Raw genomic sequence first — 25969 nt, forward strand, 5'->3', positions numbered from 1 at the left:
CCGTGCTTGGGAGAGGTGTAGAGGCGTGGGATGAAGACCTGGAGACAGCGAACAGAGTGATTGCAGGGGCTGGAGGCGTTTGCACCTCCCAGGGCTCCGCCCCCACTCTGCTCCACACTCCGCCCGCGAGGGGCACGCCTGTTTTGGGGGTGGGGAGTGTGTGCGCGAGGGGGTGGGTCCGTGGTGGAGCCCGGGGGAAGGGGGCGGGGAGCCGCCTGCGCATGTCACGGCTGACCCGGCACCCACGGCTAGGGAGCCAGGAGAGCGGCAGCTGGTCACCGGCCACCGGCCACCGAGGATCGGGGCACTGCGCGATCCAGAAGCGAGCTCCGGGGAAGGGGCTCGCCCTTCCCACCCACCCCCACCTCTGAGATCGCCGGCCAGACGGTAGCCTCCGCCTCCTTCCCGGACCCTCCGGGCCTCCCCGGGGAGCCGAGGACGGGTGTGGACTGACCAACGTGGAAAGACTCCTCCAGCTCAGACGGACGGCCCAGGTGGCTTCGGGTGTGGGGGACACGCCCAACTGGAGAAGCCGGCCGGGGCGGTTGCAGCCGGAGCTCCGGGGTGGCGGTGAATATTGGTCGGGGCGTAGCTGTTCGTAGGGGAGGAGCGGTGGCTAAACATGGACCCCTTCGACAGCAGAGCCGCCTAGCGCAGCTCCTCGCTTCCCAGCCGAGCTTCCCTAGGCGCAAACGGGTGAAGGCAGGGGCGCTAACTGGAATCTGAAGCTCCGGGTGGGCGGGGAAGATACTGTCCTTGGTGCTGAGCCGGAGCCGGGCCGCGGGTTCGGGGAGCCAGCACCGAGCTGCTGAGCCGCTCCATCCAGTTGGGGCGGTCGACTAGGGTAGCTTCAAGCTGAAACTCCCTGTCCGGCTCCAACAGTCCACAGAGCCTCCCCGGGGCTCTTGGCCCTTCTGTCAGTCAGAACGTCGCCCCCTGGGGGCAGTTCGTCCCGAAGGGTTTCCTCGAAAGTATCTAAGAGGGCGCAGTCCTTGACCGAGGGAATCTCTCTGTTTAGTCCCGGAAGCCACTAGCTGAAAAAGATGCCTGCCTTCAACAGATTGTTTTCCCTGGCTTCCCTGGTGCTCATCTACTGGGGTAAGTACCAGCACCCTGCCGTACAAGATGCAGATACCAGTAATAATGCTAGCGATAATAACACATATTGATGGCATTGATGGCAAAAAGGAGTCCCGGTTGGCTTCCCCTATGTGCATCTCTGGCAGACACGAAGAAATCCGTAAGGGATTCCATGCAAGCTGGGAATCTGAGGTGGGAAAGACGCCTCCCCTCCGGAGCCTTGTTCCCCAACCTCCCTTGGTGGGTCTTCCACCTCTCCTCTAGTTTCCTGGTCATTCCAAAGGATTTCTTTTTCCTCTGCTGAAAGGGAAACGCAGTCACTTTCATTATATAAAACAAACAAACAAAAATCTCCTTGATTGCAGTTTCATCTTATTTTTAATGAGGAGCCAATACTTCTGAAAATCTTGCCGGATCTTCGAATTAGTTTCCTACATTAAAAAATAAATAAAAGCTATATGCATGCATTTTGAGAGTGAAAATGGTTCAGTTGTAGGTCCACCTGCTTCATTTGAATAACGAATGGGAGGAGAACAGGTCTCAGCTATTTACTGCTGTGTATTCAATAAACAGGAAACTGGGAATTGGATCTTTTTTTTTTTTTTCCATGAACATGTGGAGCTAAGGTGCTTTGGTGTTTGCGAAGCTAGATGTTTTACGTCTGAAGATGAAGACTCTTGTTTGTCTATTGTGAGAGACTGAGGTGACCTTCTCCTTCCAAATAAGGGAGTCCCTCACTTGCAACAAGAAGGCTAAGCAAGGATGGTGTCAGAGATGGGCTATCCTAGAGCTGGCGTGCCTGAATGTATGTAAAAGGGGCTTAATGAGCCTACCTGATAATGTCTGAATATGTGATAGAATGTTTTACTGTGTGTTAATGTACCTTTCAATGTCTGAATGTGTGCTAGTGTGTGCCTGAGCAGATTAGTGTAGGGATCTAAATACACTGGTGAGAATAGAATCATGTGTGTGTATTTGTGTGTGTTTAGGTCTGGGCATCTCTGCCTTGATGTCTCTGATTAGACCATCACAGTCAAATGTAGGTGTCCTCCAGTTGATACATCGCTTTACGTGATCTTAGCTACCTTTCTCCATGCTAAAAAAAATAACCAGGGTAATTCAGTATGATTGTGCCCACTGAGACATGTGGGACTATGCTCTCGATTGGCATGGACCTCATTCTGCCCGTGCAGTGGCAGACGTGCTGATGGGAATTGCGTCTTTGCCTTAGTATCACTTTGTCAAGCCTCCAGGACTGGCTCTGGCTGCCAGCGTTATCTGGATTTTGCATGTGACCAGAGACAGAGCCAAGTTTCCTGTGGAACAAAATGCCTGATGGGCTGGGGAGGACAAGGAGGGAAAATAGTGTCAGCCCCAAGGGCAGACTCACCGCCATCCATCCCCAGTAGAGCAGACCAAGCTTAGAGATGAAGCAGACATAATAGGTTGCCAATGATCTCACCTGCCTTGATGATTTAAGGCTGCGATTTTCTCAGGGGAGGCTAAGACTAGGGACATGAAGCTTAGGAGACGTTAGTCTGACTGGGTAGGAGAGAGCGTAGGGAAAGCAAGCAAGGGGAGATGAAGTTGGGGTAATATTCTTTAAAGCCATGAAATATCCTCCCCAAAACCCAATATTTCCTAATCTAAGTTTTTAGGGTCCCTGCCTGGATTCTTGTGAAGGGTCTTTTGTTTGGGGCTTGAGAAGCCTGGCTTGGAGCTTTGCCACTAGATGGCTATGTAACAACCTCAGAGCCTCAGCTTCCTCATCTGTAAAGCAAGGACGTTGGAGCAGCGGATGATCTTTACCATCCCTTTCAGCTGTACCACTGAATGATGGGAAATCTTTACAGAATGTTGCTAGAATTGGCAGATTGCCCAATCCCACCCCTACCCTGCCATGCAAAATAAAAACCTTTGGAAAAACCATGCACATTACACACATCCTTGCTTAATCTCAACTGCTTTGTAATCTGAACATCTGTTCACCAAACCCCAAAGCTGCAGAGGCAAGGAGGGATGGTTCAGGAAAAGCTGGTTGTTAACTGTAAGAGAGTCCTGCTTCACAAATGCCATTTCATTTTATTTGCATGTGATCCCAGTACTGGAAAGCGTTTAGCTTTAGTAGCAGTCCCCCTTCCCAAGTTGGTTTCTCATATGAGGCCCAATATGAATGGAAAGAGTCTTCTCTATTCTTTTATTTTTTGCATGTACTGAAAAAAGTTCCCTTATTTCCTTTAATGAAACATTTTCTTAAAAAAAAAAAAAAAAAAAAAACTGACACTTGCCTGGTACTTTACAGTTTACAAAGCAATTTTCCATCCGTGACATCTTTTGATCTCCGTAACAACCCTATGAGATAGTCAGAGGACGCAGTATTATTTGCAGTTTAGAGAGGAGAAAATGACCTCAGGGGGTAAAGGACTTGCTAGAGAACTCCTGTCTCACGATTTCAGTCTCCCAGCGCTCATTCTAGCACGTCTTATGGACACAGGAACTGCTATGTAAACCTGCCAGGTGGCATTGTCCTCCCTTCTTGGCTCTGGGCCCCCCCAAACCCGACTGTCTTTCCTAGGCCCTCACCCATCCTTTAGGCTCCTAGTGCCTTCTATGTTCTTCCTCTCCAGGTCTACCCGTCCAGCTGCACCCTCAGCTTCCCTCAAGGCCCTGCTGAGTGGCTAATCCAAGAGACTGAGTCATTTCAGGGTGTTATTATCTAAAAGCATATTTATTTATTATACCCTTTTGGAAAATACTTACATTCTAACCCAAGCTTTCATTATCTTGGTGCAAAGAAAAGCACTGTAGAGCAGGCTCAGGAGGGGGAATTTGGCAACGCCCAAACCAGAGATAGATTTAGGGAAAGTAGAGGAGATGGTTCAATATATGTTACTATCCACCTCGTAATAGATTGATGCTATTCCCTAGTTGAAATTCCTGGGTGGTACAAATGGTTAATGTGTGTGGCTGCCAATCGAAAGATTAGAGGTTTGAGTCTACCCAAAGGAACCTAGAAAGAAAGCCTTGGTGGTCTACTTCCCCAAGTTTAAAAAAAAAAAATCAACTACTGAAAACTCGATGGACCACAATTCTTCTCTAGACACGTGAGGTATCCATGACTTGCTATCAACTTGACTGCAACTGGTACTGGCATTCCTTAGTTAGATATAGCCATCATATTCTTCCTTTGTTCTTCATAGTTTTCCATTATTACTGTGAAAACTGAACAGGAGACTGAAGGTCAAATGACTTGGCCGAGATTATTCTAGGAGCTTATCATTTTTATAGTCAGCAATGTTGGTTGAGCAACTGCCATATGTACAAGCTCTTCTTGGATACATAGAGAATTTCACAGAAATTGTGTAATGGCGTGCTGGAGCCCAAGGTACCTGGGTGGTGCAAATGGCTTGTGCTTGGCTGCTCATTGAAAGGTTTGTGGTTTGAACCTATGCAGAGGTGCCAGGGAAGAAAGACCTGGTGATCTGCGTCTGTAAATATTACCATCGAGAAAACCCTATGGTGCTTAGTTCTACTCTGTAACAAATGAGGTCATTGTGAGTCAGGATTGACTCAAAGGCAATGGATGCTGCAGCCAATTTGCACCCCCTCAAGACAGACAAGTTCACAGCTCTTCCCAATTCTGTGTTCAGTCATGTTGGTAGCTTGACATTGGCTTTAGTGGGCATATTTACACCACAGAGATTGGCAAACACTACAAATCAGGACCCTTTATCCCTCCCAGAGAGCCAGTTTGTAAATATTTAGGAGAACACCATTGCACAGAGTGAATAATGCTGCCCTCATTTTTAAAAAATTAAAAAAGTAAGAATTAGAAATATACTTATGAGATGCACATGCAAAAGAGGACAGAAACAAATCCAGGTGTTCTAACACAGTGTGGTGGATGGGACACAGCTTTTAGAATCAGGCTGCCCTAGGTTCAAATGTCTACCTGTATGACCTTGGGAAAGTTACTTAATCCTTTTAAGATGCAATGTCCTTATCCGAAGTGGGATAATAGTACCTCCCTTGTTGCCAGCTTATTATATGGTAGTAAGTGAGATAACATATGTAAAGGGACTCAGGAAAGAGAGACCAAAAACAAAAAAAAAAAACAAACCCAGTGCCGTCGAGTCAATTCCGACTCATACCGACCCTACAGGACAGAGTAGAACTGCCCCATAGAGTTCCCAAGGAGCACCTGGCGGATTTGAACTGCCAGCCCTTTGGTTAGCAGCCATAGCACTTAACCACTATGCCACCAGGGTTTCCATTCTACATTGTTGCCGTTCCATATTCACCATCCAGACTGCATATATACCACCTTTAACTGTAAGTGAATTGACTGTGCTCCTAATAAAGGCCAACCCATCCACTAGAGAACATGTCCTCTCACCTACTCAAGGACATAAATCCGGTACATTATTCTCTTTCAAATCCCAACACCTCCACTACCACCTTCATCCAAACAAAATCATCTCTGCCTGGTCTCTATATCAGCCTCTTAGCTGTTCTCCATTCTTCCTTCCTTGTCCACCTTGCCTCTTTAGACTATTCTCAACACAGCAATCGGATTTTACAAAGTTTGTGTAAAATCAGATCAGGTCTTTCTTCCACTCAGAACCCTCCGGTGCTCCCCATTTTACTTAAAGCAAAAACCAAAGTCCTAACCATGGCCTGGAAACCCTGGTGGCTTTGTGGTTAAGAGTTTGGCTGCTAACCAAAAGGTCAGCAGTTCGAATCCACCAGGTGCTCCTTGGAAACTCTATGGGGCAGTTCTACTCTGTCTTATAGGGTCGCTATGGGTCAGAATTGACTCGATGGCAATGGGTAACCATGGCCTACAAGGCCCACCTCCATGATCTGGCCTTGGCCTAGCTCTCCCGCCTCATCTCCTATTCTCATCGTGGTCACTGTACTATCCACATTGGGGTTCTTGCTGCCTCTTGAACCTTAAAAAATACACTCCCCCCCTCAGACCTTTGAATTGCTGTTTCCTCTCTCTGTCACACCTTCCCCCAGATATTCACATAACTCAAGCCCTCATTGCTTTCCTTCAGTGTCTGCTCGATGTCATCTTCTCAGTGAGGACTTCTCCAGTGACTCTATGCATGCTCTATCTCCTCTGTCATTGTGTGCCATCGGACTCATAGCGACCCTATATATGACAGAGTAGAACTGCCCCATAGGGTTCCTTGGGCTGTAATATTTACGGGAACAGATCCCTAGGTCTTTTCTCCCACAGAGCTGCTGGTGACTTTGAAAATGCCAGCCTTTCTGTTAGCAGCCAAGCGCTTAACTGTTGCACTGCCAGGGCTCCGCTTCTATCTCCTCATTGTCAGTTTTGGTTTTTCCTATAGCACTTACTACAATTTCATATTGTTTATTTTCTTTCTTCCTCCAACTGGAATGTAGGCTCCCTGAGAGCAGGGATGGTTTCTGCTTTGTTCCCTCTTGTATTTCCAGTGTCTAGAAGAGTGCCTGGCACACAATAAGCACTCAATATATTTGTCATCTAAATGAACAAATAAGTGAAGGGCAAAATAACATGAATAAGTGATATTTGTATAAAGCACATTCACATAAATTATTCCAAGGAATTCTCATGACCAATCTATTAGGTAAGTATAATTTTCAACATTTCTTTGATGAATAAACTGAGTCTCCAAAAAGTTAAATAATAGATCAAACCCAGGCCTTCAGTTGCCAAATACCATCTTTACCCTGCCTCTGTAATCATGACTGTTCGTTCCTTACGACGTTTCCCTGTTCTGCTTTCAAGTCATGGTCACTCAACTAGCTTATCTTTACCACCTTTCCTTCAGTACGAATGCACCCCAAGGCTCTGTGCTACACAGAGTTCTCTCTGCGTATCCTCTACCCCTTCTGTCCATTCCCAAATGTTTGTGCAGGCCACGCCTTCTTTTTTACTAGGTCTACAATCAAGACTTCAGACTCAATACATGCTGAGGATATTTCTGATAGTTTCTCCCTAGATGTGGTCCCTCTCTGTTGGAATGATGGTCCATGTGCAGAGACAGGTGGTCCTCCTGCAGACTGCAGATCAGGCCCTGCCCCGTCTTGCTCTCCTGTGCACATGTACTCATTGAACAACTTCCTTTTGTAAGCTGTGATACCCTGAAGTGATCATAATGGTCCAGATTTGTTCTGAACAGTGAGGAAGCACAGTTCCTTCTTTGTTCTGCACACTGTACATCTGTTAACGCAGCCCACGCTTGGACTTGCTTTGTTGGCAGCCTTGCCCCATTTTTGTCTCATTCTGAATTTGCAGTCCGATGTTTGCCTTTGGTAATGGGCCATTCATTTCTAGAGGGCATGAACTGTAAGTCCAAACCTCCATGTAGCGTGCAAGGTGTCTCACAATCTGACCTCTCCCCAGGTTTTTAACCTCCTTTCTCTCTACTCCTCTGCATAAAGCATGGCCTCAGCCTAGTGATGAGCTCATTGACTTCCTCATTGCTACTCCATGCTCCATCACAGAGCAGAGCCACCTACATGGTCTTAAAAACACAAATACAATTACATCTGTCCTAGCTTTAAAACACTCGTCACATTGTGAAGGACGTATAGAGGTTTTCACAAATGGGTTCTACCTTTCAGCTTCATGTTTCATCATCCTTCTCCTCCTCTCTCCCCAGCCCAGCAGCAGTAAGGGCTGCTCTCCTGGGGACAGAGCACGTCACTAACATGTCACTTGCATGGTCTGGTTTAATTATAGTTAGGAGTGTGTGTGTTCCCTGCTAGATTATAAAGGCCTTTAGGGCATGGTGAGTTTTTTGCCCATATTTGCATCCCTAGTCTAACCTAGGACCTGGTATAGAGTAGATTTTCAGAGAATGTCTGTTGAATGAAAAGATGGGATGGATAAATGGATGAATGGTGGATAGATGGCTGATGCACGCATGTAGGTTCTTTTTTCTCATCTGGACTCCAAGTCTTTGAGGGCAGGGTTCAATTATACACTGTGCTGTATCTACGCTGCTTCTAGGGAGATGCCATCCTGAGATGTCTGTGGGTCACCCACGTTTCCTCCATCTCGCTCTGTACCTGTTCTGAGAGGGCTCTGTCCACAGTGTATGCTCAGGGAGCACAGGTGAAGATGCAAATACATGCACGTGGCTATTTTCAAAGTTGTCTCATTCTTCTTCCTTCTCTGTCTCTCCTCCCCCCTCCTTTTCTTCCTCTCCAATGCCTCTCTCCTGCTTCCCCCTCCCCACCTGCTGCTGCTTTGTCATCTGGCTTCTCTCCAGTCAGTGTCTGCTTCCCTGTGTGTGTGGAGGTGCCCTCAGAGACGGAGGCTGTTCAGGGCAACCCCATGAAGCTTCGCTGCATCTCCTGCATGAAGAGGGAGGAGGTGGAGGCCACCACGGTGGTGGAATGGTTCTACAGGCCTGAGGGCGGTAAAGATCTCCTTGTATGTGTGACTGCTGACTCTGGCTTTTCTTTTGCTAACCCCTGCAGTCAAGACCTGGCTCATGACAGTCTAGGGGATGATATCTAACAACCACTGGCTCTCTCTTGGAAGCACTGACAGCTCCTCAGAGGTAGCTGACAGCCTTAGTTGAGCCCAGCCTAAGAGAGAGGAAAGGAACTTGGCCAGCTGCAAGCATACCTGGTAACAAGCAGGAGGATGGAAAAGAACAAGATAAACAGTATTTAGAAGCTACTATTTTTTTTTATGTGCTAGGATGAAGCCCTGGTGGTGCAGTGGTTAAGAGCTCGGCTGCTAACCACAAGGTCAGCAGTTCGGATCTACCAGCTGCTCCTTAGAAACCCTATGGGGCAGTTCTCCTGTATCCTATAGAGTCACAATGAGTCAGAATCGAGTTGATGGCAACGGTTTTTTTCAGTCTCGTGCTAGGTACCCTACTAGACAGTTTGCCTATATTTTCATTTAATCTTCCAGACCATCCTATTAGATGGATTAAATTAATAGAGAAATTGAAATAAGATTAAGCATCATTAATGAGATAATAAACATAGACTATGCCATTTAACTTCACAATCCGAGCGGACTAAGGATGGCAGGGATAATCAACTGGTACACCCATACAGCCACACCAGTGGGTAAACTATTTAGATGGTTCTTTATAGTGGTTGGTGGATACTTGCTGTGCCAAGGCACACAGTTGGCCCCCCCCACTGTCCTTTGCACCCTTCCCCCTCCTCTCGGAACCCCTAGACCTCCCCGTGATCTCAAAACTAAGGGATTAGCCCCTGGTGAGCAGGTAGCCTCCAAGACTCTGCTCGAGCACCACCGCGAGTATCCATTCTGATTGGTTGGTGCCAGTGCCAAAATGATTGTTCAGTATTTTGACAACCATCTTGGAGAAGATCATAATTCACACTTTCACTGACTCTGGAGCTGATTGCCTGGGTTTGATTCTTAACTCCACAACTTATTAGCTCTTTTTCCTAGGACAAGTTACCTAACCTCTCTGTGCCTCAGTTTTCTCATCTCTAAACTGGGAATATAAACCATAGCTACTTCATACGGTTGTTATGAGAATTCATGAGCTATAACTTTTAATACATTTAGAAGAGTGCTTCAGTACAATAAGCACCCTAAGTGTTTGCTAACCTAACCAAACCAAACCCATTGCCATCGAATTGATTCCAACTCATAGAGATCCTATAGGACAGAGTAGAACTGCCCCACAGGGTTTCCAAGAAGCAACTGGTGGATTCAAACTGCTTACCTTTTGATTAGCAGCTATAGCTCTTAACCACTGTGCCACCAGGGCTCCAAATGTTTGCTAGATTATGTATACATAATATATATATACATATATATGCGTGTGTATATATATATATATATAGTGAAACCTGTGAGAGCCAGACCTTGATGGGACTGCCTTGTTTTTCTGGGTCTTGCAAGTTTTCTGCCTTTGATGGGGTCAAAGTCTTACCACTTCTCTGTTGCTTGCTTTAGTGGAAAATATTTGAGTTTTCCTTCTCTGATAGGTTTCCACCTTACACAGGTTCTGGCTTTCACAGTTTTTATTGTATATACCAAAAAAAAAAAGAAAAGAAACCCATTGCTGTCAATTCCAACTCAAAGTGACCATATAGGACAAAGTAGAACTGCCCCATAGGGTTTCCAAGGAGCTGCTTGGTGGATTTCAACTGCTGACCTTTTGGTTAGGAAGACTTTTTGGTTAGCAGCTGATCTCTTGACCACTGCACCACCAGGGTTCTTTTATATATACATATGTATATATGTGTGTGTGCGTATATGTATATGTATGTGTATATGTATATGCATATATGTGTATATATACACATATATGTAACTGAGGCTCAAAGAAGTTAAGTTCAAAGTCAACTAGCTAGTAAAAGAGCTTAGATTTGAACCAGGTAATCTGAAAACAGATTCAAGGCCCTTTTTACTGCACCACCCTGCCTTGCTGGAGGCAAGTTCCCCTTCTGCAAAGACTTTTAATGGAGCCAACAGCATGGTGAGACAGAGTTTCACTTGCTCTTCTTTCTGGCTTTCCTAAAGCCAAGTGCATTTCTAACTCTAGGCTGTCTATTCCATTCTGATGTAGGTTTACTCCAATCAGGCACCAGGACGGGGACCAGTAGAGGCTTAACAGAGCCTGGCTCAGGGGCTCAATTCCACATCCATGAAGCCAGGACTGCGGCTAGACCCTGGGTTAAGGTTCACATCTTGGCCAGATCTGAAGGACCCTGTGTGCCTCATCCCTAGTGATATGCCAGCCACCTACACTGCTTCCATGCCTGCCCAAAGGCAGGAGAAGGTGGCTCAGAAGGAAGAAAAGAAACTTAAAAAAAAAAAATCACAGTGGCACTACAAAGCGGTGCTCTTTAATAGCCATTTTTGCAATGGTGGACATGTCCTCTATCTGTGCTGTCCAGTACAGTAGCCACTAGCCACAAGTGGCTACTGAGCCTCTGAAATGTGGCTAGTGCAAATGAGGAACTAGATTTAAAATTTTTTTTTCATTTTTAGTGATTTAAATTTAAATTGCCACATGGCTAGTGGCAACCACAGTTGCAGAGAACAAAAGATGTGTCAGAGAAAAGGAACTTAGAGACCAGATTCCAGTTATAATTAACTCCAAAGCAGAAGACCTGATGTGTGCATGTCAGCTGGCAGCTCTCTACTCATCTGTGACACTCTGGCATCCTGGTCCCCTTCCTGTGGCCTGGCCCAGACAATCCCACATCCCCTCAGTGTGTAACAGCTTGCAGAGCCAAGTGCTGAGACCAGGGCATTCAGTGTCTTCATTACTAATGAAACCACCTCTCTTGGTCTCTGCACCTTGTTCTCTTTCTGGCTGTCCCCTTGACACATCTTACTCTGTCTCTTGTTCTTTCATTTATGTCTTTCCAATCCTTTCTTCCTCTTAATTTCATTCTCCTGGGCTGCTGTGTGTTTCATCCCCTTCCTTTGTTCTCCTTCTTTCCACCTCCTTTTTTCTGCCAAGCTTCTTCCTGCCTACTTTTCTCTTTCTTCTCCCTTGCTATGTCCACATGCCCTGATCCCTTGCTATGTCCACATGCCCTGATACTTATCTGCCTCTGCCCGTCTCTCTGTCTTCTCTCTCTTCCCTCCCCTCCTCTATCCCTTCTCATCCCTCCCCATTCTGGGTTTCCTTGTGATCTTGCCCCTTCTCTTCCCTGTCCGTGCACAATTCTGTTCCTCACTCTGCCCTGCCTCCATCTCTGCTTTCCTTCCCTACCCTCCCTCCTGGCCCTCCCTCCGTCTTCTTCTCTACCTCCAGATCTATGAGTATCGAAATGGCCACCAGGAGGTGGAGAGCCCCTTCCAGGGCCGCCTGCAGTGGAACGGGAGCAAGGACCTGCAGGACGTGTCCATCACTGTGCTCAATGTCACCCTGAACGACTCCGGCCTCTACACCTGCAATGTGTCTCGGGAATTTGAGTTTGAGGCACATCGTCCCTTTGTGAAGACTACACGGCTTATCCCCCTTCGAGTCACTGAGGAGGGTGAGGCTGGGACACCAGGTCCCAAGGGTGCCTGTTCTTGGGGGAGGGAAGACAGTGGGTTTCCACACAAGCGAGACACTTGGAGAGTCCAAAAAAACCATGTATTTGGGAGGTGATATCTAAATATGTCACCATTGACCCATTTTCCTTTAGTGGCCAGCTTGTCTTTCTGCTCCTTTCCACAAAGCAGAAAGGCTTGGAGATGACCCTGGCCCTTGGACTCATCCTTAGAGCCTCCACAAAGCCTAAAACTACCAACTCAGCTACCCCTTCTTCTCCAGCCTGTGTTGAATCCCTGACTCAGTGGGCGCAGAGAATTTTCACAAGGTTGTCTAGACATCATCTAGCCTCTGGCCTATAAGCAGTGCATACCTCTGCACCAGTGGTTCTCCTGCAGGGCTTTTTAAAACCCTGACTTTCTGATTTCATAGGTCTGGGGTGGAGCCTGAGCATTTGTATGTCTGACAAAATTCCCAGGGAATGCTGATGCTGTTGGGCTGGGGACAACGATGGAGAACCACTGCTCTAAACCAAAGTTTGGCAATCTTTTGTCTTCCTCCAACATAATCACACATGCAGCCCCTTCTCTCTTTATATAATCTTGTTCTCAATGGGGAGAGCGGGACAAGTGGGTACCTCTCTAGTCTTTAAAGTCTTGACTCCCTCCCACTGCTAGCTGTTTGCTAGGGTGGGAAATCCTTTTAGCAATCTAACTCAAATGTTTCTGCTGCACCCTGAGTCTGAGAATCCCAAGGGTAGGATTGGAGGGTGCTCCTTCACTCCTTTGGTGGTCTTGTTCTGCTGTCAGTGGGCTCCAAGAACTGCTCTGTTTCTTCACTTGTCTGAAGAGATATGCGTCTCCCTTTTTTCTCATCCAGGCTAAATAATGATTCCATTTTATTTAGCTTTTCTCAGACACCTATTTCCAACACTTTCTTAGCCCTATTGCTGCCCCCAAGGTGCAGGACGGTGAGCAGGCAAAAAGTGTGGGATACCAGAGAAGATTAAAGGTGGTCACTTTTCCTAGAAAAAGGACTCTAGGAATCCTGACTTCCGGTCCACAAGTTTTTTATCACAAGTTACTGTGAGAAAAAATATGAGGGAAACTTGAGAGAGAACAACAGGAAAAGAAATGTAATATGTCAGACAACATAATTAAAATGGGAGCTAAGTCGATTCTGAAAGTGCAGAAGGACTATCGGGCCACCTAAATCTAGACCAGATGAGTCACTTCCTCTCTCTGAGCCTTTCTCCTCTGTGTAAAACAAGGGGGGGGGGGGCGGTTACTGGAAGCTCTGTGAAGCACTTTTCTGTTCACAAGTTCCATTATCCTCCTCCCTGTTTACACACCTCTCTTCCCTGGAGGGAGCCTTTGTGGTGTAGTGGTTAAGAACTCAGCTGCTAACCAAAAGGTTGGCAGTTCAAATCCACCAGCTGCTCCTTGGAAACACCATGGGGCAGTTCTACTCTGTCCTATAAGGTCTCTATCAGCTGGAATCAACACAAGGGCAACAGGTTTTTGGATTTGGAGGGGGGGTGGGGCTGGGGAGAGGGGGCAGGGGGCCTGGCGTCCTCGACTGGCTACTGTCAGGAACTGTTGGTTGGTGACTGTTTGAAGGTAGGAAGGTGCCTGTCTCCACCTCCCGCTCTCTCAGGCTTTTGCCTCCGGAGACCCTAGCCAGTAGCCAGTGGAAAGTGTGGCAAAGCTGAGCCAGTCCGCCTGCCAGGCACCAGAATAAACCCTGGGTAAGAATAGAAGGAAAAGAAATTTGTTATTGGAGACACAGAGGCTCTGGGGATGTTAGAGCTGGAAGGAAGTGTGGATATCATTCAACCAGAGGTTCTGAACAAAGAGTGGAAATCGGACTCTCTCACGGGGCTTTCCCATGTGTAGATGCTTTCGCACCACTCTTGTGGTGTGAGTTCCTAGGTTTGGGGTGAGGTCTGCATGTGTAAGTTGAAATGACTCCCCAGGTGATTGGGGGGTGCAGCACTGGCACTCCTCATTTGGTGGCTGGGAGAAGAGAGTTCTAGAAGGGCGAGGAGCTTGCTTGAAGGTCATGAAGCACGTTAGCACCAGAAGAAGGACTGGAATCCACATCTTTTGCCTGTGAGGATTGTTCCATTTCCACTGCACTGTGTCCTTCTATCACCATCCCCAGGTCTGCCACTTTTTTTTTTCTTTTTGCCTCTGTGACCCCTTTGGCAGCCCTCCCCACCAGAGATACTCATTACTCACTTGCTCAGAGCTATCCCACTCCACTGTGGTCCACTCCATCTTGTGGTCCCAGGGCATCTCCTCTTTAAACTTGGACCTATCCTGGCTTGGGCTTTCCTCCCCTGGCTCTGAGACAGAAATCTAAGGCCTCTAAGCAGCTTCCTGTGTTGCTACTTCAGAGCTATTGCGTGCTTTAAGCCACACTAACACATCACAAATGGTGTATCGGGAAGTAGCAAGCCCATGAGAAGACATTTGAGGTGTGTGGTGTTTCTCCTGTGCGTTAAGCTGCACCTCTGATTCATCGGGAAACCTGTGTGCTCTTGGAGCCCTTGGACAGCTTTTCCGAGCTGAAGGTCATGGTTGGCTATGCTGGGCTTTTAACGAGCAAGGCCTTGGTGCCTATGGATAATTAAGGATCATGAACCTGATTTGCTGGTAGGAGGTGGGGAGAGGAGGGATAGCTGCAACCTTCCTACCCACGAGGAAAGAGTATATATCAGCACGTTTGCAATGTATTGTGTTTTGTCGGTCACGAAACAAAGAAGGCCGGTATTTATTTATATTCATTAATACCACAAATACTTATTTGGAACTTCAAATATTCTAGGAGTGGACTACAGGCTGATAATTCAGAAATAAGTAAGATACATTCTCAATAAGCACATATAAGTCAGCAGAGAAGAGAGGTAAACACATTCCAATATAACTTGAGAAGTGTTATAATGGATGGAAGGATGTGGATAACTCAGCATGAGAAGCTGGGGAATGTCTCATAGCAGAAAAGATTAGAGTCTAGAAAAATGATCCAAATTGAAAAGCACCAGAGGAGGCTGGGGCAGAGGGAACAGTGGGGTGTGAGATTCAATCTAGGAAGGACTAAGAAGAAGAAACACCCATAGATTCCAAAAGAAAACAGTGTGTATGCGAAGAAACGTTTTGGTGGCCAAGTGAATGGATATGAGGTGAGAAGGGCTGCATTGTGAAGGGCCTTGTATGTCATATTAATAGAGTTTGGGTTTTATCCTGAGGACGGTATGGACCACTGAAAGGTTTTAAGTAGGGACGTGGAAGTAGAACTCTAAGGCAGTTTGGATCCCCACAATACTGATTTCTGTTTGGGTTTGGGATAAACGTGGTCCTTGTTCTGTGACTTAGATGAAAGACGAACTGGAAAGGTCTCTGTTTGTAATTTAGCCTCACAGACAACATGCCCAAGTCACTGGGTCAGCAGACGGCATTGGCCCTGTGCTTTTTTTCCAATGTCCTCTCCCTAGGGATACCCTCCATCATGCTTCATAGATTCAGAGGATATACATGGTTGAACTGAGGCATGCCCCTTATATCTATGTAGTCTTTTACATCTCACAAGATATTCTTAAATACACTGTAGTTGTTAGTTGCCGTCAAGTTAGCTCCGACTCATGGCGACCTTATGTATAACAGATCAAGACATTGCCTGGTCCTGCACCATCTTCCAGTACTATATCAGACAATATTCATTAGGTAATATAATATCCACAACAACCCTGACTGGTGGCAATGATTATTCTCACTTTACAGATTAAGAAACTGAGTCTCAAATAAGAGAAATGACTATTCACACACCAGTAAGTAGCCAAATTGGAACCCAAACATATATAATTCCAGAGTTCCTTCCACTGCTCTACTGTGTCTTCATTCACCTATTATTCTCCCTCATCCCTGCCTCCAGAGCATCTGATGAAAGTCAGAGAGACAGCTAACACATAGGTTTCCTTTAGAGTCAGTCCTTATTGAAGCCATACCTACAAACAGACCTTACATACCTGCTGACACCAGTGACAGCTCTGGGTTTGTTGGACATGCACATTCTGAGGCTCATTCTCCCCCCTGCAGCTGGAGAGGACTTTACCTCTGTGGTCTCAGAAATCATGATGTACATCCTGCTGGTCTTCCTCACCTTGTGGCTGCTCATCGAGATGGTATACTGCTACAGGAAGGTCTCAAAGGCTGAAGAGGCAGCCCAAGAAAATGCGTAAGTTCAACCATGGCAAAGTAATAATGACAGCTAACACCTTCAGAGTGCTTATTCTCACAGGAGACGTGCTAAGCAATTTACATGTATCCTCCACCTCCTTCTTCACAACAACCTATGAGATAAGCACATTATTATACCCATTTTAGAGATGAGAAAACAGTCTGGGTGAGTTTGCCACGGACATTAAAGAGGCAAAACAAGGTTAGAATTCAAGTATGGTGACTCTTGGCCTGTATTCTCAAGTACTAAGCTAAAGTCCATTAGCTGCCACCACAACCTTAGGAAATTATGCATTATTCTAACCATTTTATAGATGTCAAAACAGGCTGTGTGGTTAAATGGCTTGCTCAAGGCCACACACATAGTGAGAAGAGATGCAAGAATTTGAACCCAGGCCTCTCCGTTTCTAATGACCATGCTCTTTCTATCACACTCAGCTGTTTGCTCTACTCCATGGAGCTCAATCGCCAGCTACTTGGACACTGCCCTTTATTAACTAAGGAACTCTAAGCAACATGTTCTTCCTCCACAACCGAGCAGTGATTAAATACCTAGAGGAGCTCTCATCCTCTGATGTCCAGCATGCAGCTTAGCCATCTTTGCCATCATGAGTGGCCAACAGGAATGAGCACATATGAGAAAGGATGGGATCTGAGGGTTTAGGAGACCATGCTGGGCCTGTTATCTGGGGAGAGGAAAGGTAGAAAAGAACCCCCCATAGATTTATAGTGTTGGCAGCATAGCTGAGGAGACAACCTAAAATCCCTAGGCTTTTACTACCGAGAATGTTTGACAAAATAAATAAAATATAATTTTGCATGATAGCTATGATCCCAGGGAAGTAAAAAATTAAAACTGACCAGATATGAGAGTTGTAGTAGGGCTGTGCTGGGGAAACTCGTCATTCTTGGTGACCTAGGTGCTTGGGCTTTAGTGCCCACACTTGGACAGGAAGTGCCCACACTTGGACAGGAAATACCCACATTGGGACTATACAAGGAACAGAGTTGAACCTGGGGCCCCCAGCAGAGCCAGGATCCTCAGAGGGCTATAATTTAGCCAAAGAGTAGACCAGAAGACAATCAGCCCACAGGCCCAACAGAAGCCAAGGAAGCTTATCCATTTTGGCCTGACTCCAAGTAGAAAAATAAAAGATTCTTGACAGTTAGTAATCACAAGTTTGCTCTCACAATGTCAGGATTTAAATTTATACCACCCATATGATACAGAAACTCCCAAGCTGAGAAATTCACTGAAAGATTAATTCCCTGCCAGTGATAACCATGACAACCTTGTAGAAGCAAATGGAAAATCATTTTGAAGGGACTGCCCTCAATTGAGGCTTAACAGGATTCCCCCCGATAAAGCACTGATCAAACAGATAGCACAATCCAACCCCAAACCAAAAGACACGGCAGAAAACAGCCCAACATGAGCAAGAGATGTAACAAATGGGAGTGTTAAATTGCAGGAACTTCAGACACAACAGGAATCTGATAGAGTATAAAAAATAAATATGTTTAAAGTTGTGGAAGCAATAAAAGAAGGAATCAAAAGCAAAAGACTAGAGCAAGTTCCTAAGAAAAAAGAAAAGACGGATTTGGACAAGAAAAAAAACAAAAATCTGAAAACGAAAAATACAGTCAATAAAGTTAACTCAATGGGTTGGTTCAACAGAAGACCTGATACATGTAACAGAAGTGTGAGGAAGTTAAATGGAATGAAGCCCAGAGATAGAAAAAGATGGAATGGAACAAAGAAACATGAAGGAAAAAATGAGAAGGTCCATTAGAACAGAACCAAGAGCATGAACAAAAACCAAACCAGTTGCCATCAAGTTAGAAGCAGACTGCCAGCCCTTTCTTCCAAGGTGCCTCTGGGTGGATTCAAACCACCAACCTTTCAGTTAGTAGTTGAGCTCTTAATCATTCACGCCACCCAGGGACTCCTGAGAGAATGGAAGAGAAACAATATTCAGAGATGTAGTGGCTGAGGAAAGACATGACCCTTCAGATTCAGGAAGCACATTTCTTGAGCAGGATAAATACAAATAGATACACACCTAAACACCAACTCTCCTTAAGCTGATAAACAGCAGCTATTAAGATAACCTACAACAAACATCATCTTTATTGTTGAAACTTTGGAAGAATTGCTTGTAATGTTAAAAACTTGACAGGGATGCCACCTCTCCTTGCTTCCAGGAAGTGTACTAAGAGAATACAGAGAGATAAGTGGAAGAATTGGAAAGGAAGAAAGTGAATTATTATTATTTACACCCAGCATGAGTATCTACTAAAACTCCCCTACGTGTCATACTGTAGGGACTTGCGTGTTGCTGTGATGCTGGAAGCTATACCACCTCCTTAAAGTGTTGAAGAGCAAAGATGTCACCTTGAAAACTAAAGTGCCCCTAACCCAAGCCATGGTATTTTCAATCACATCATATACACGTGAAAGCTGGACGATGAATAAGGAAGACCGAAGAAGAACTGACGCCTTTGAATTGTGGTGCTGGCGAAGAATATTGAATATACCACGACTGCCAAAAGAACGAACAAATCTGTCTTGGAAGAAGTGCGGCCAGAACGCTCCTTAGAAGCAAGGATGGCGAGACTGCGTCTTACATATTTTGGACATGTGTCAGGAGGGATCAGTCCCTGGAGAAGGACATGATGCTTGGCAGAGTACAGGGTCAGTGGAAAAGAGGAAGACCCTCAGCGAGGTGGACTGACACAGTGGCTGCAACAATGAGCTCAAGCATAACAACGACTGTAAGGATGGCTCAGGACCGGGCAGTATTTCGTTCTGTTGTGCATAGGGTCACTATCAGTCGGAACTGACCCGATGGCACCTAACAACAACAACAACGTGAGTATCTACGTAAGAAATCCAAGAGAATACCTAGACAAACTATTACTAGCAAAAACATTGAGCAAGGTTGTTGACACAAATCAATACAAAAATCATCTCTATTCCAGAAGCAAACATTTAGAAAAACATTTAAGTATTTAAAACATAAAAAAAAAATTAATTACAATAGCAACAAATACTCTTAATTACCTGGGAATAAATCTGAGAAAAATGTGCAAGACATTTAAAGAGAAAATTACAAAACTTTACTGAAACGCGTAAGAAAAGGCTTAAATAAATGGAGAATAAAACCTCAACTATTACAAAGATGGGGCCCTGGTGGCACAGTGGTTAAGAGCTGGGTTGCAAACTGAAGGGTTGGCGGTTCGAATCCACCAGCCATTCCTTGGATACCCTAAGGCAGAGTTCTACTCTGTTCTGTAGGGTCACTATGAGTGGGAATCGACTTGACAGCAACGGGTTATTTATTATACAGATGGCAATTTTCTCTCAAATTAATCAGCAAATTCAATGAAACCCCACTGGATTTTTCAAAGAACTCAATAAACTGATCTTGAAAGTTACATGGAAGGCCAAAGGCCAAGAACAGTCTACAACAGGAATGGCAAGATAGTAACTATTTTAGGCTTTGCAGGACACAGAGGGTCCCTGTAGCACCCTTTGTTTTTGTTTGTTTACAGCCCTTTCAACATGTAAAAAGACTTCTTAGCTCATGGGTCATAAAAAAAATAGGTCAGAGCTTAGTCTGTGGCTGTAGTCCCCCTACACCTGGCCTAAACCATTTCAGAGAAAGAACAGTAAGTTTAGAGGAGGTGGCTGGCAAAAAAAAAAAAAAAAAGACAAAACAGTTGTTTTCAGGTTGACGCCAACTTGTGGCGATCCCACATGTGTCAGAGTAGAGCTGTGCTCCATAGGGTTTTCAGTGGCTGGTTTTCCAGAAGCAGATCGGCAGGATTTTCTTCTGAGGCACCTCTGGGTAGATTCGAACCTCCAGCCTTTCAGTTAGCAGCTGTACACATTAACTGTTTGCACCACCCAGAGTAGGGTTTGAAGATTTCTTACACAGCTATCAAAGTAGACTTAGTGATAACTGACTTAAAAACCAAACCAAACCCATTGCAGTTGAGTTGATTCCCATTCATAGTGACCCTACAGGACAGAGCAGAACTGCCCTGGAAGGTTTCCAAGGCTGTAAATCTTTTACTGAAGAAGACTGCCACATCTTTCTCCCACGGAGCGACTGGTGGGTTCAAACCCAAGATTTCTCAGTTAGCAGCTGACCACTTAACCACTGCTCCACCAGGGCTCCTGATCTTGACATAGGCATAAAAAATGGAACCATGGCACAAAACAGAAAGCTCTAAAATAGATTCATGCATATATAAAAATATAATATGTGGCAGATGTGGCTTTCCAATCATTGAAGGAAGAAGAGTAAATGAAAAAAAAATGAAATTAGATTCACCATCTCTCACAATAAACAAAAAATAGTGAGTGATTTAAAGACAAGGTGAAATGCAAAACTTCAAAATTCTTTTAAGGGAATTTAAGATAGTATCTTTATTACCTTGGAATAGAGAGGATTTCTTAAAATACTAGAGGCACAAATCAAAAAGGGAAAAAAAATGATCATTTTTATTACATTACATGTAAACTCATTTGTTCATCACAAGACTCCATAAGCAAAGTTTACCAACAAACAGCAGACGAGTAAAGGATATTCTCGAGACATACAATCATAAAATAAAAATAAAAAATGAGAAAAAGACAAATATCTTAAAAGAAAACCTGGAAAAGCAAAGGAACAGTCACATTACAGAAACAGAAACCCAAATCGCCTATAAACATATGAAGAGATGCTTAACCAATAATCAGGGAAATGAAACTGAAAGCAACTGTAACATATAATTTACAGTCATCAGTTTAGTCCGGAATTTTAACAATACTAAGTCCTGAGGACAATGTAGATAAATGAGAAGACTCATACACTGCTGGTGGGAGGTTCATATACAAATATGAAAAGAACCCCATTGTTCTAATCTGCTGAAAGGGCCATTCTGGTTTTCCCTTGGGAAGCAGAGCCAGAAGGAAATGCAAGCTGTTCTGTGGACACCTCTGTTCTGGGCTCCTGCTCTTTTCTGTATCCCCATTTCTGGGTACTAAAGCACTGTTCCTTTTCCCTGATACATCCTCCTACAGGTCTGACTACCTTGCCATCCCATCAGAGAACAAAGAGAACTCTGCAGTACCAGTGGAGGAATAGAAGAGACAGGATGTGGCTTGAGGTAAAGTAGAAGGACTTGGAAGGGAGAGGTGGATAAGGGTGGAAGGATGTACAGAGTGGCTCTGTCACCCACAACTCAAGTGGCTTTAAGTTTGGACCCTTAGATCAATTTCTACCTTACCCAGGGCCCTCACACCCTCAAAACCCGTTGCTGTCAAGTAGATTCTGACTCATAGAGACCCTGAAAAACAAAACAAAGTAGAGCTGCCCCATAGGATTTCTAAGGAGCAGCTGGTGGATTCAAACTGCTGACCTTTTGGTTAACAGCCAAGCTCTAAACCATTGCGCCTCCAGGGCTCCCCCCACCCTCAGGATATTTCTTTAAGTTGATCCCCAAGTCATAAAGCTCTGTGTGATATCAAGTCCTTCAGAAGGAGGACTGCTTTGGCTGGGCGTTGGGGCAACTTGAACTCCTTGGCCATGATGTCAAAGACATAGTAAGTACCCACCCTCTCCTTTCTCAGTATCATGGATTTGATCAGAGAATCTTTGGATTGGGCTGGGCTGGGCTGCACTGGGCTGGTAATTCTTAGTGAGTTGTTTTATCTTTGTAGGTGCCTGAACACTGAGGGACTGGATATCCCACATTCAGTGATGTCAACAGCGTCGGGAGGGTGCCCTAGGGGCCACATCACTTCCCTTCATGTATCCATCCTTCTATCCATTCATCCATCCATCCACTGAACTTTCATCTCTGACTTCCCATTCTGTCAGACCTCTGCATACCATAAGACTTTGCCAGAAGAGCTGAGGAGCCAACATTTCCACATGGGCTCTATCTCACTCTGTCCTAGCTTTCAAGAAAGCAGCTCTCATGACAACTGGATTCTCCTCTGTGTTCCAAATGACTTTGCACAAGTGTTGGAGGAAGTACCTCTCTCTGTTCTTACCTGGCTTGGACTGGCTTATTCTCATTGCTGCAAGAGAATGGAAGTTTCATCAAAGGTAGCAGGAGTGCTTAGTTTAGATCAAGGCAAAAATCACGGAACTGGAATTCCTTGAAGTCATTTTTTTTCCAAGTTCTTGGCCCATTTGACTAGGGCACGAAAGCAAAGCATGCCCATCTAGGTTCTGCAGTTCTAGAAAGATATTTAAGCATGATCTACTTAAATTTAAGGAGCTCTTAAAGTTTACAACACTCTCCTGATCCTATTGGGATAATATATGTGTGTTCTTCCCAGAAGCACACTACTGTGAGATAGCTGAGAGGCTTTTCCTGTGGGTACCGTGACCGAACTTCCTAATTTCTTCCTTCAAACTTTCTGTGGATCAGTATTATTCCTCATTTTACAGGAAGCAACTGAGACACAGACAGGACTCAAGTGAATGAGTGACTTCAGAGGATGAACTGAAGAAGATGAGATAGTTTTGTTTTTGCAAAACTTTGAAATTGAGCTTGGCTATGGCCATGCCCTTTCACAAGCAGACTAGGGTGGATTGCCCAGCTGAGGCTAACTCTGTCAGGGTCAGGGAACTGGCCAAAAAGCTACAGAGAAGGATATGAAGTAGACGTTCCTTTGTGTAAAGATCTGTGAATCTGGAATATTCTCCAGATTTCATCTGAGAATGATACATAAGCTAAGGAAAATATGTTCTAGTCTGAGACTTGATGAGCAAATGAGTGAAGTCAGAGGGGAAGGATGGTTAGGTGGCTTCCAGATATTTCACCTTGAACTTGTAATGTCCACATTTTTCCTATATTTTGGTAGAGCAGAGGAACGTTAGGAAAAAAATTTACTTTCTATGTTTTAACTGATGGAGTGACTGGTCAAACTGTGATGTCCTTCAGTATCTAGTGATGAGAGAGGGGAAGAATGCTTTATGGGATATGAGAAGGTGGAAGTGACTTCTCACTGAAATTCAGTGAGACAGGTGTCCCTTGGATCTGGGTCTGTGTCATTAATGGGAAAGACCATATTCCACTGGCCTTGCGCCTTACTTAACAAGTCCATTTTTTTCCTTCTCTTCCATCCCTGAGGAAGCATTTGAAACAAGTCCTTGAAAACATATTCAAGAGTCCAATTTTACTGAAGAAAATATTCTTTCAATAAACTCAAGGTTCTCTGCATAGGTAATTTACCACACAATCCCTCTAAAATAGGGGGCAACATGTAGATAATTTTTCTGATTTTATGGAGAAAGAGGCCTGGAGTTGCCATGGAGTTGATTCCATCTCACAGCAAACCTACAGGACAGAGTAGAACTGCCCCACAGGGTTTCCAAGGAGCAGCTGGTAGGTTCTAACTGCTGCTATGGTTAGCAGCCATAGCTCTTAACCACTGTGCCACCAGGGCTCCAGAATCCAGAAGCCTGAATTAGTGTGAGGTTTTTCCCGGTCACATGGCTGGTTGATGGCAGAGCTTGCAGTAGTAGCAAGCTACCTACTGCCATTCCACTTTCTTCTTGGCTCCAGTAGACCATGCATCTGCTTGTAATCAAATGATTTGTGATTGCCTGTATTCTTTTTATACAAGCCCAACTCATCTGATGTGTCCTGAGTGATCTGTAACAAAGCTGAATAGTACCTAGCATTTCTTTATTCTTTACAATTTATCTTCTCTATTCTTTTCCTTCCTATAACTTTGCAACTCGCCTCATTCTTTCATTAGGGCTTTATGGCTTACAAGGCATGTTCACTTCAATTATCTTATGTCCTCTCCATATTAGCTCTTTGAGGTGAATATTATTAATACCCATGTCGCAAATAAAGAAATTGAGGCTCCCTGAAGTTAAGTACATTTACGAAATCATAAGGTCACATAGCTGGTACGTGGAGAGTTGGAATCCAGGTCTTCTGACTCCTAGCCCAGTTCTTTCCTCCCTGCTTTATTTGTTAACTCTCACTTAATCTTTGCCTATCTTGCTTATACTGGGTTGTTCACCATCTTCTCTCACCCCTAATTCCACTCTACTGCTCCTCCACCACTTGGCTTCTTGGTAGATGCTAGAAATGTGCTTTGAGAGTCAACCTCATTTTAGTTCTCCCTTCCTAGTTGGCTTATGCATAATTATTTCCCCTGAATACAGTTAAACTCTTTCCTGGGAGACTTGACCATGACTATATATCTACAATGTACTGTGATCACCAGCCTACTTCAAATCCTCACCCACCATCTATTTCTCCCCATATTCCTACAAAGGACTCAGACTAAATGTGCATTGCTCTGAAAAGTCCTATGTGGCATGCGGTGGCTTACTTAAGGGCTCAGAAGAGTTCTCAAGGGCTATTTTATCACTTTAGAAACCCCATCTGTTGTCTTGGTGCTGGGTATTCCCCATGACTGATCCTCAGTGACACAATTCACTTAAAGGCCAAGCTACGCTGGGTCTGATCTTCCCTTTCCTAGTGCTTGACAGCTATGAATTGCTGAACTCAGTTGACCTTACAGGCACCTTGCCCTCCTGACCTTTACTGTTAGCCAAGTCTCGCATCACAGCCCCAGCTTCATGTGGAAACGCTTTAGCAGTGCCCGTCCCTACTCTAACCTTTGGGTTCACAGTCGGCTTGAAACTGTTATCCTTTACTTTCTCCCTCCCAAGACACCCACACATTCAGATAATTTCTTCTCTGAATTTCTGGATTTTCCTTAGATGTGTAACGAGAACAGTAAGTGGGAAAGGAATTTCTCAAAGCATGAAGATGCTGAGAAATGTGTACACAATGGCAACTAGAAGAGACAGTAGCATTCTCCCCTCCCCCTGAAAATCCCAAAACTACTGGACTGAAATGGAAAGTAGAATTTGTAAACCCACCTGACCTATCTTTGCAGGAAGAAGCAAGAGCTGGACACATTTCAGAATATATCGACTTAACATGGAAATGAAAAAAAACAAAAAAGCCTTCCTCTCTCCTCCTCTTGTAAATGAAAAATCTCCACCTCAATGAACTCATCTAGTTGCTGCAAATGTATCTGGATAGTAGGTGGTGTGTTCATTACTCCAATCATCCATTCATTCTGCAAACATTTCCCAGCACCCACTCGGTTTCCAGCAGCAGTCTAGACCCTCACTGTGCCCTGTGTTTTTAGATCTGAAAAATGTCATCATGCAAACCTTTCCCAATCTCTCAAACGCTAACATGGGCGACATCTCATGTTTAGTTCAGCCTGCTCTCTCACCGTTCCTTGAGTTTAGAGCAGTACCCAGTAGGTATGTACTTCCAAACAAGTCTGAATTACAGATCACACTCAACCTCTATCACAGGCCAGCTAAACCTGAGAGCTAGTAATGCTCTATCCTTTTGTGCCACATCACTGCTTGGCAAGAGCTGCATCTGAGGGACAGTGTGCGCGAGGGGGAGGGATGCACTGAAGGACAAGTGTGTATGTTTGTGAAACACCATCAACCACAATCAACAAACTCCTACAGTCTTGCAATGGATGGAACTCTTTCCACATTATCATCTTCACGTTGCTTTTCTTGATTTTCCACAGCCAATTTTTTTCTGAACTTGTTCCTAACCACCCAAGCCCCTGACAACCCAATGCCTGTGTGTAGT

At 44.9% G+C, this 25969-nt stretch overlaps 1 protein-coding gene across 4 annotated transcripts; it reads left to right on the forward strand.

The window, feature by feature from the left end:
- Positions 1-274: 274 nt before the first annotated feature.
- SCN3B (sodium voltage-gated channel beta subunit 3) lies at positions 275-25448 on the forward strand. Of its 4 annotated transcripts, none has more exons than XM_023558227.2 (7): positions 275-570; positions 1019-1098; positions 8352-8515; positions 11850-12075; positions 16172-16310; positions 21387-21472; positions 22026-25448. In XM_023558227.2, the coding sequence occupies exons 2-6, from the start codon at positions 1044-1046 to the stop codon at positions 21448-21450; spliced, it is 648 nt and encodes a 215-aa protein (XP_023413995.1). In that variant the 5' UTR covers positions 275-570; positions 1019-1043; the 3' UTR covers positions 21451-21472; positions 22026-25448. The 4 variants fall into 4 exon arrangements, with proteins under 4 accessions (XP_023413995.1, XP_064124998.1, XP_023413994.1 ...); XM_064268928.1 differs by having other exon boundaries at positions 275-494; XM_023558226.2 differs by having other exon boundaries at positions 275-1098.
- The last annotated feature ends 521 nt before the right edge of the window (positions 25449-25969 follow it).

The sequence above is a fragment of the Loxodonta africana genome, chromosome 15 (assembly GCF_030014295.1).
Source record: "Loxodonta africana isolate mLoxAfr1 chromosome 15, mLoxAfr1.hap2, whole genome shotgun sequence".
NCBI classification, from domain to species: domain Eukaryota; kingdom Metazoa; phylum Chordata; class Mammalia; order Proboscidea; family Elephantidae; genus Loxodonta; species Loxodonta africana.

Coding starts and splice junctions, on each gene's coding strand:
- SCN3B (XM_023558226.2), top strand. CDS start 1,044: ATGCCTGCCTTCAACAGATTGTTTTCCCTGGCTTCCCTGGTGCTCATC. Junction 1,099..8,351: donor CCTGGTGCTCATCTACTGGG/GTAAGTACCAGC, acceptor GCTTCTCTCCAG/TCAGTGTCTGCTTCCCTGTG. Junction 8,516..11,849: donor AGGGCGGTAAAGATCTCCTT/GTATGTGTGACT, acceptor CTCTACCTCCAG/ATCTATGAGTATCGAAATGG.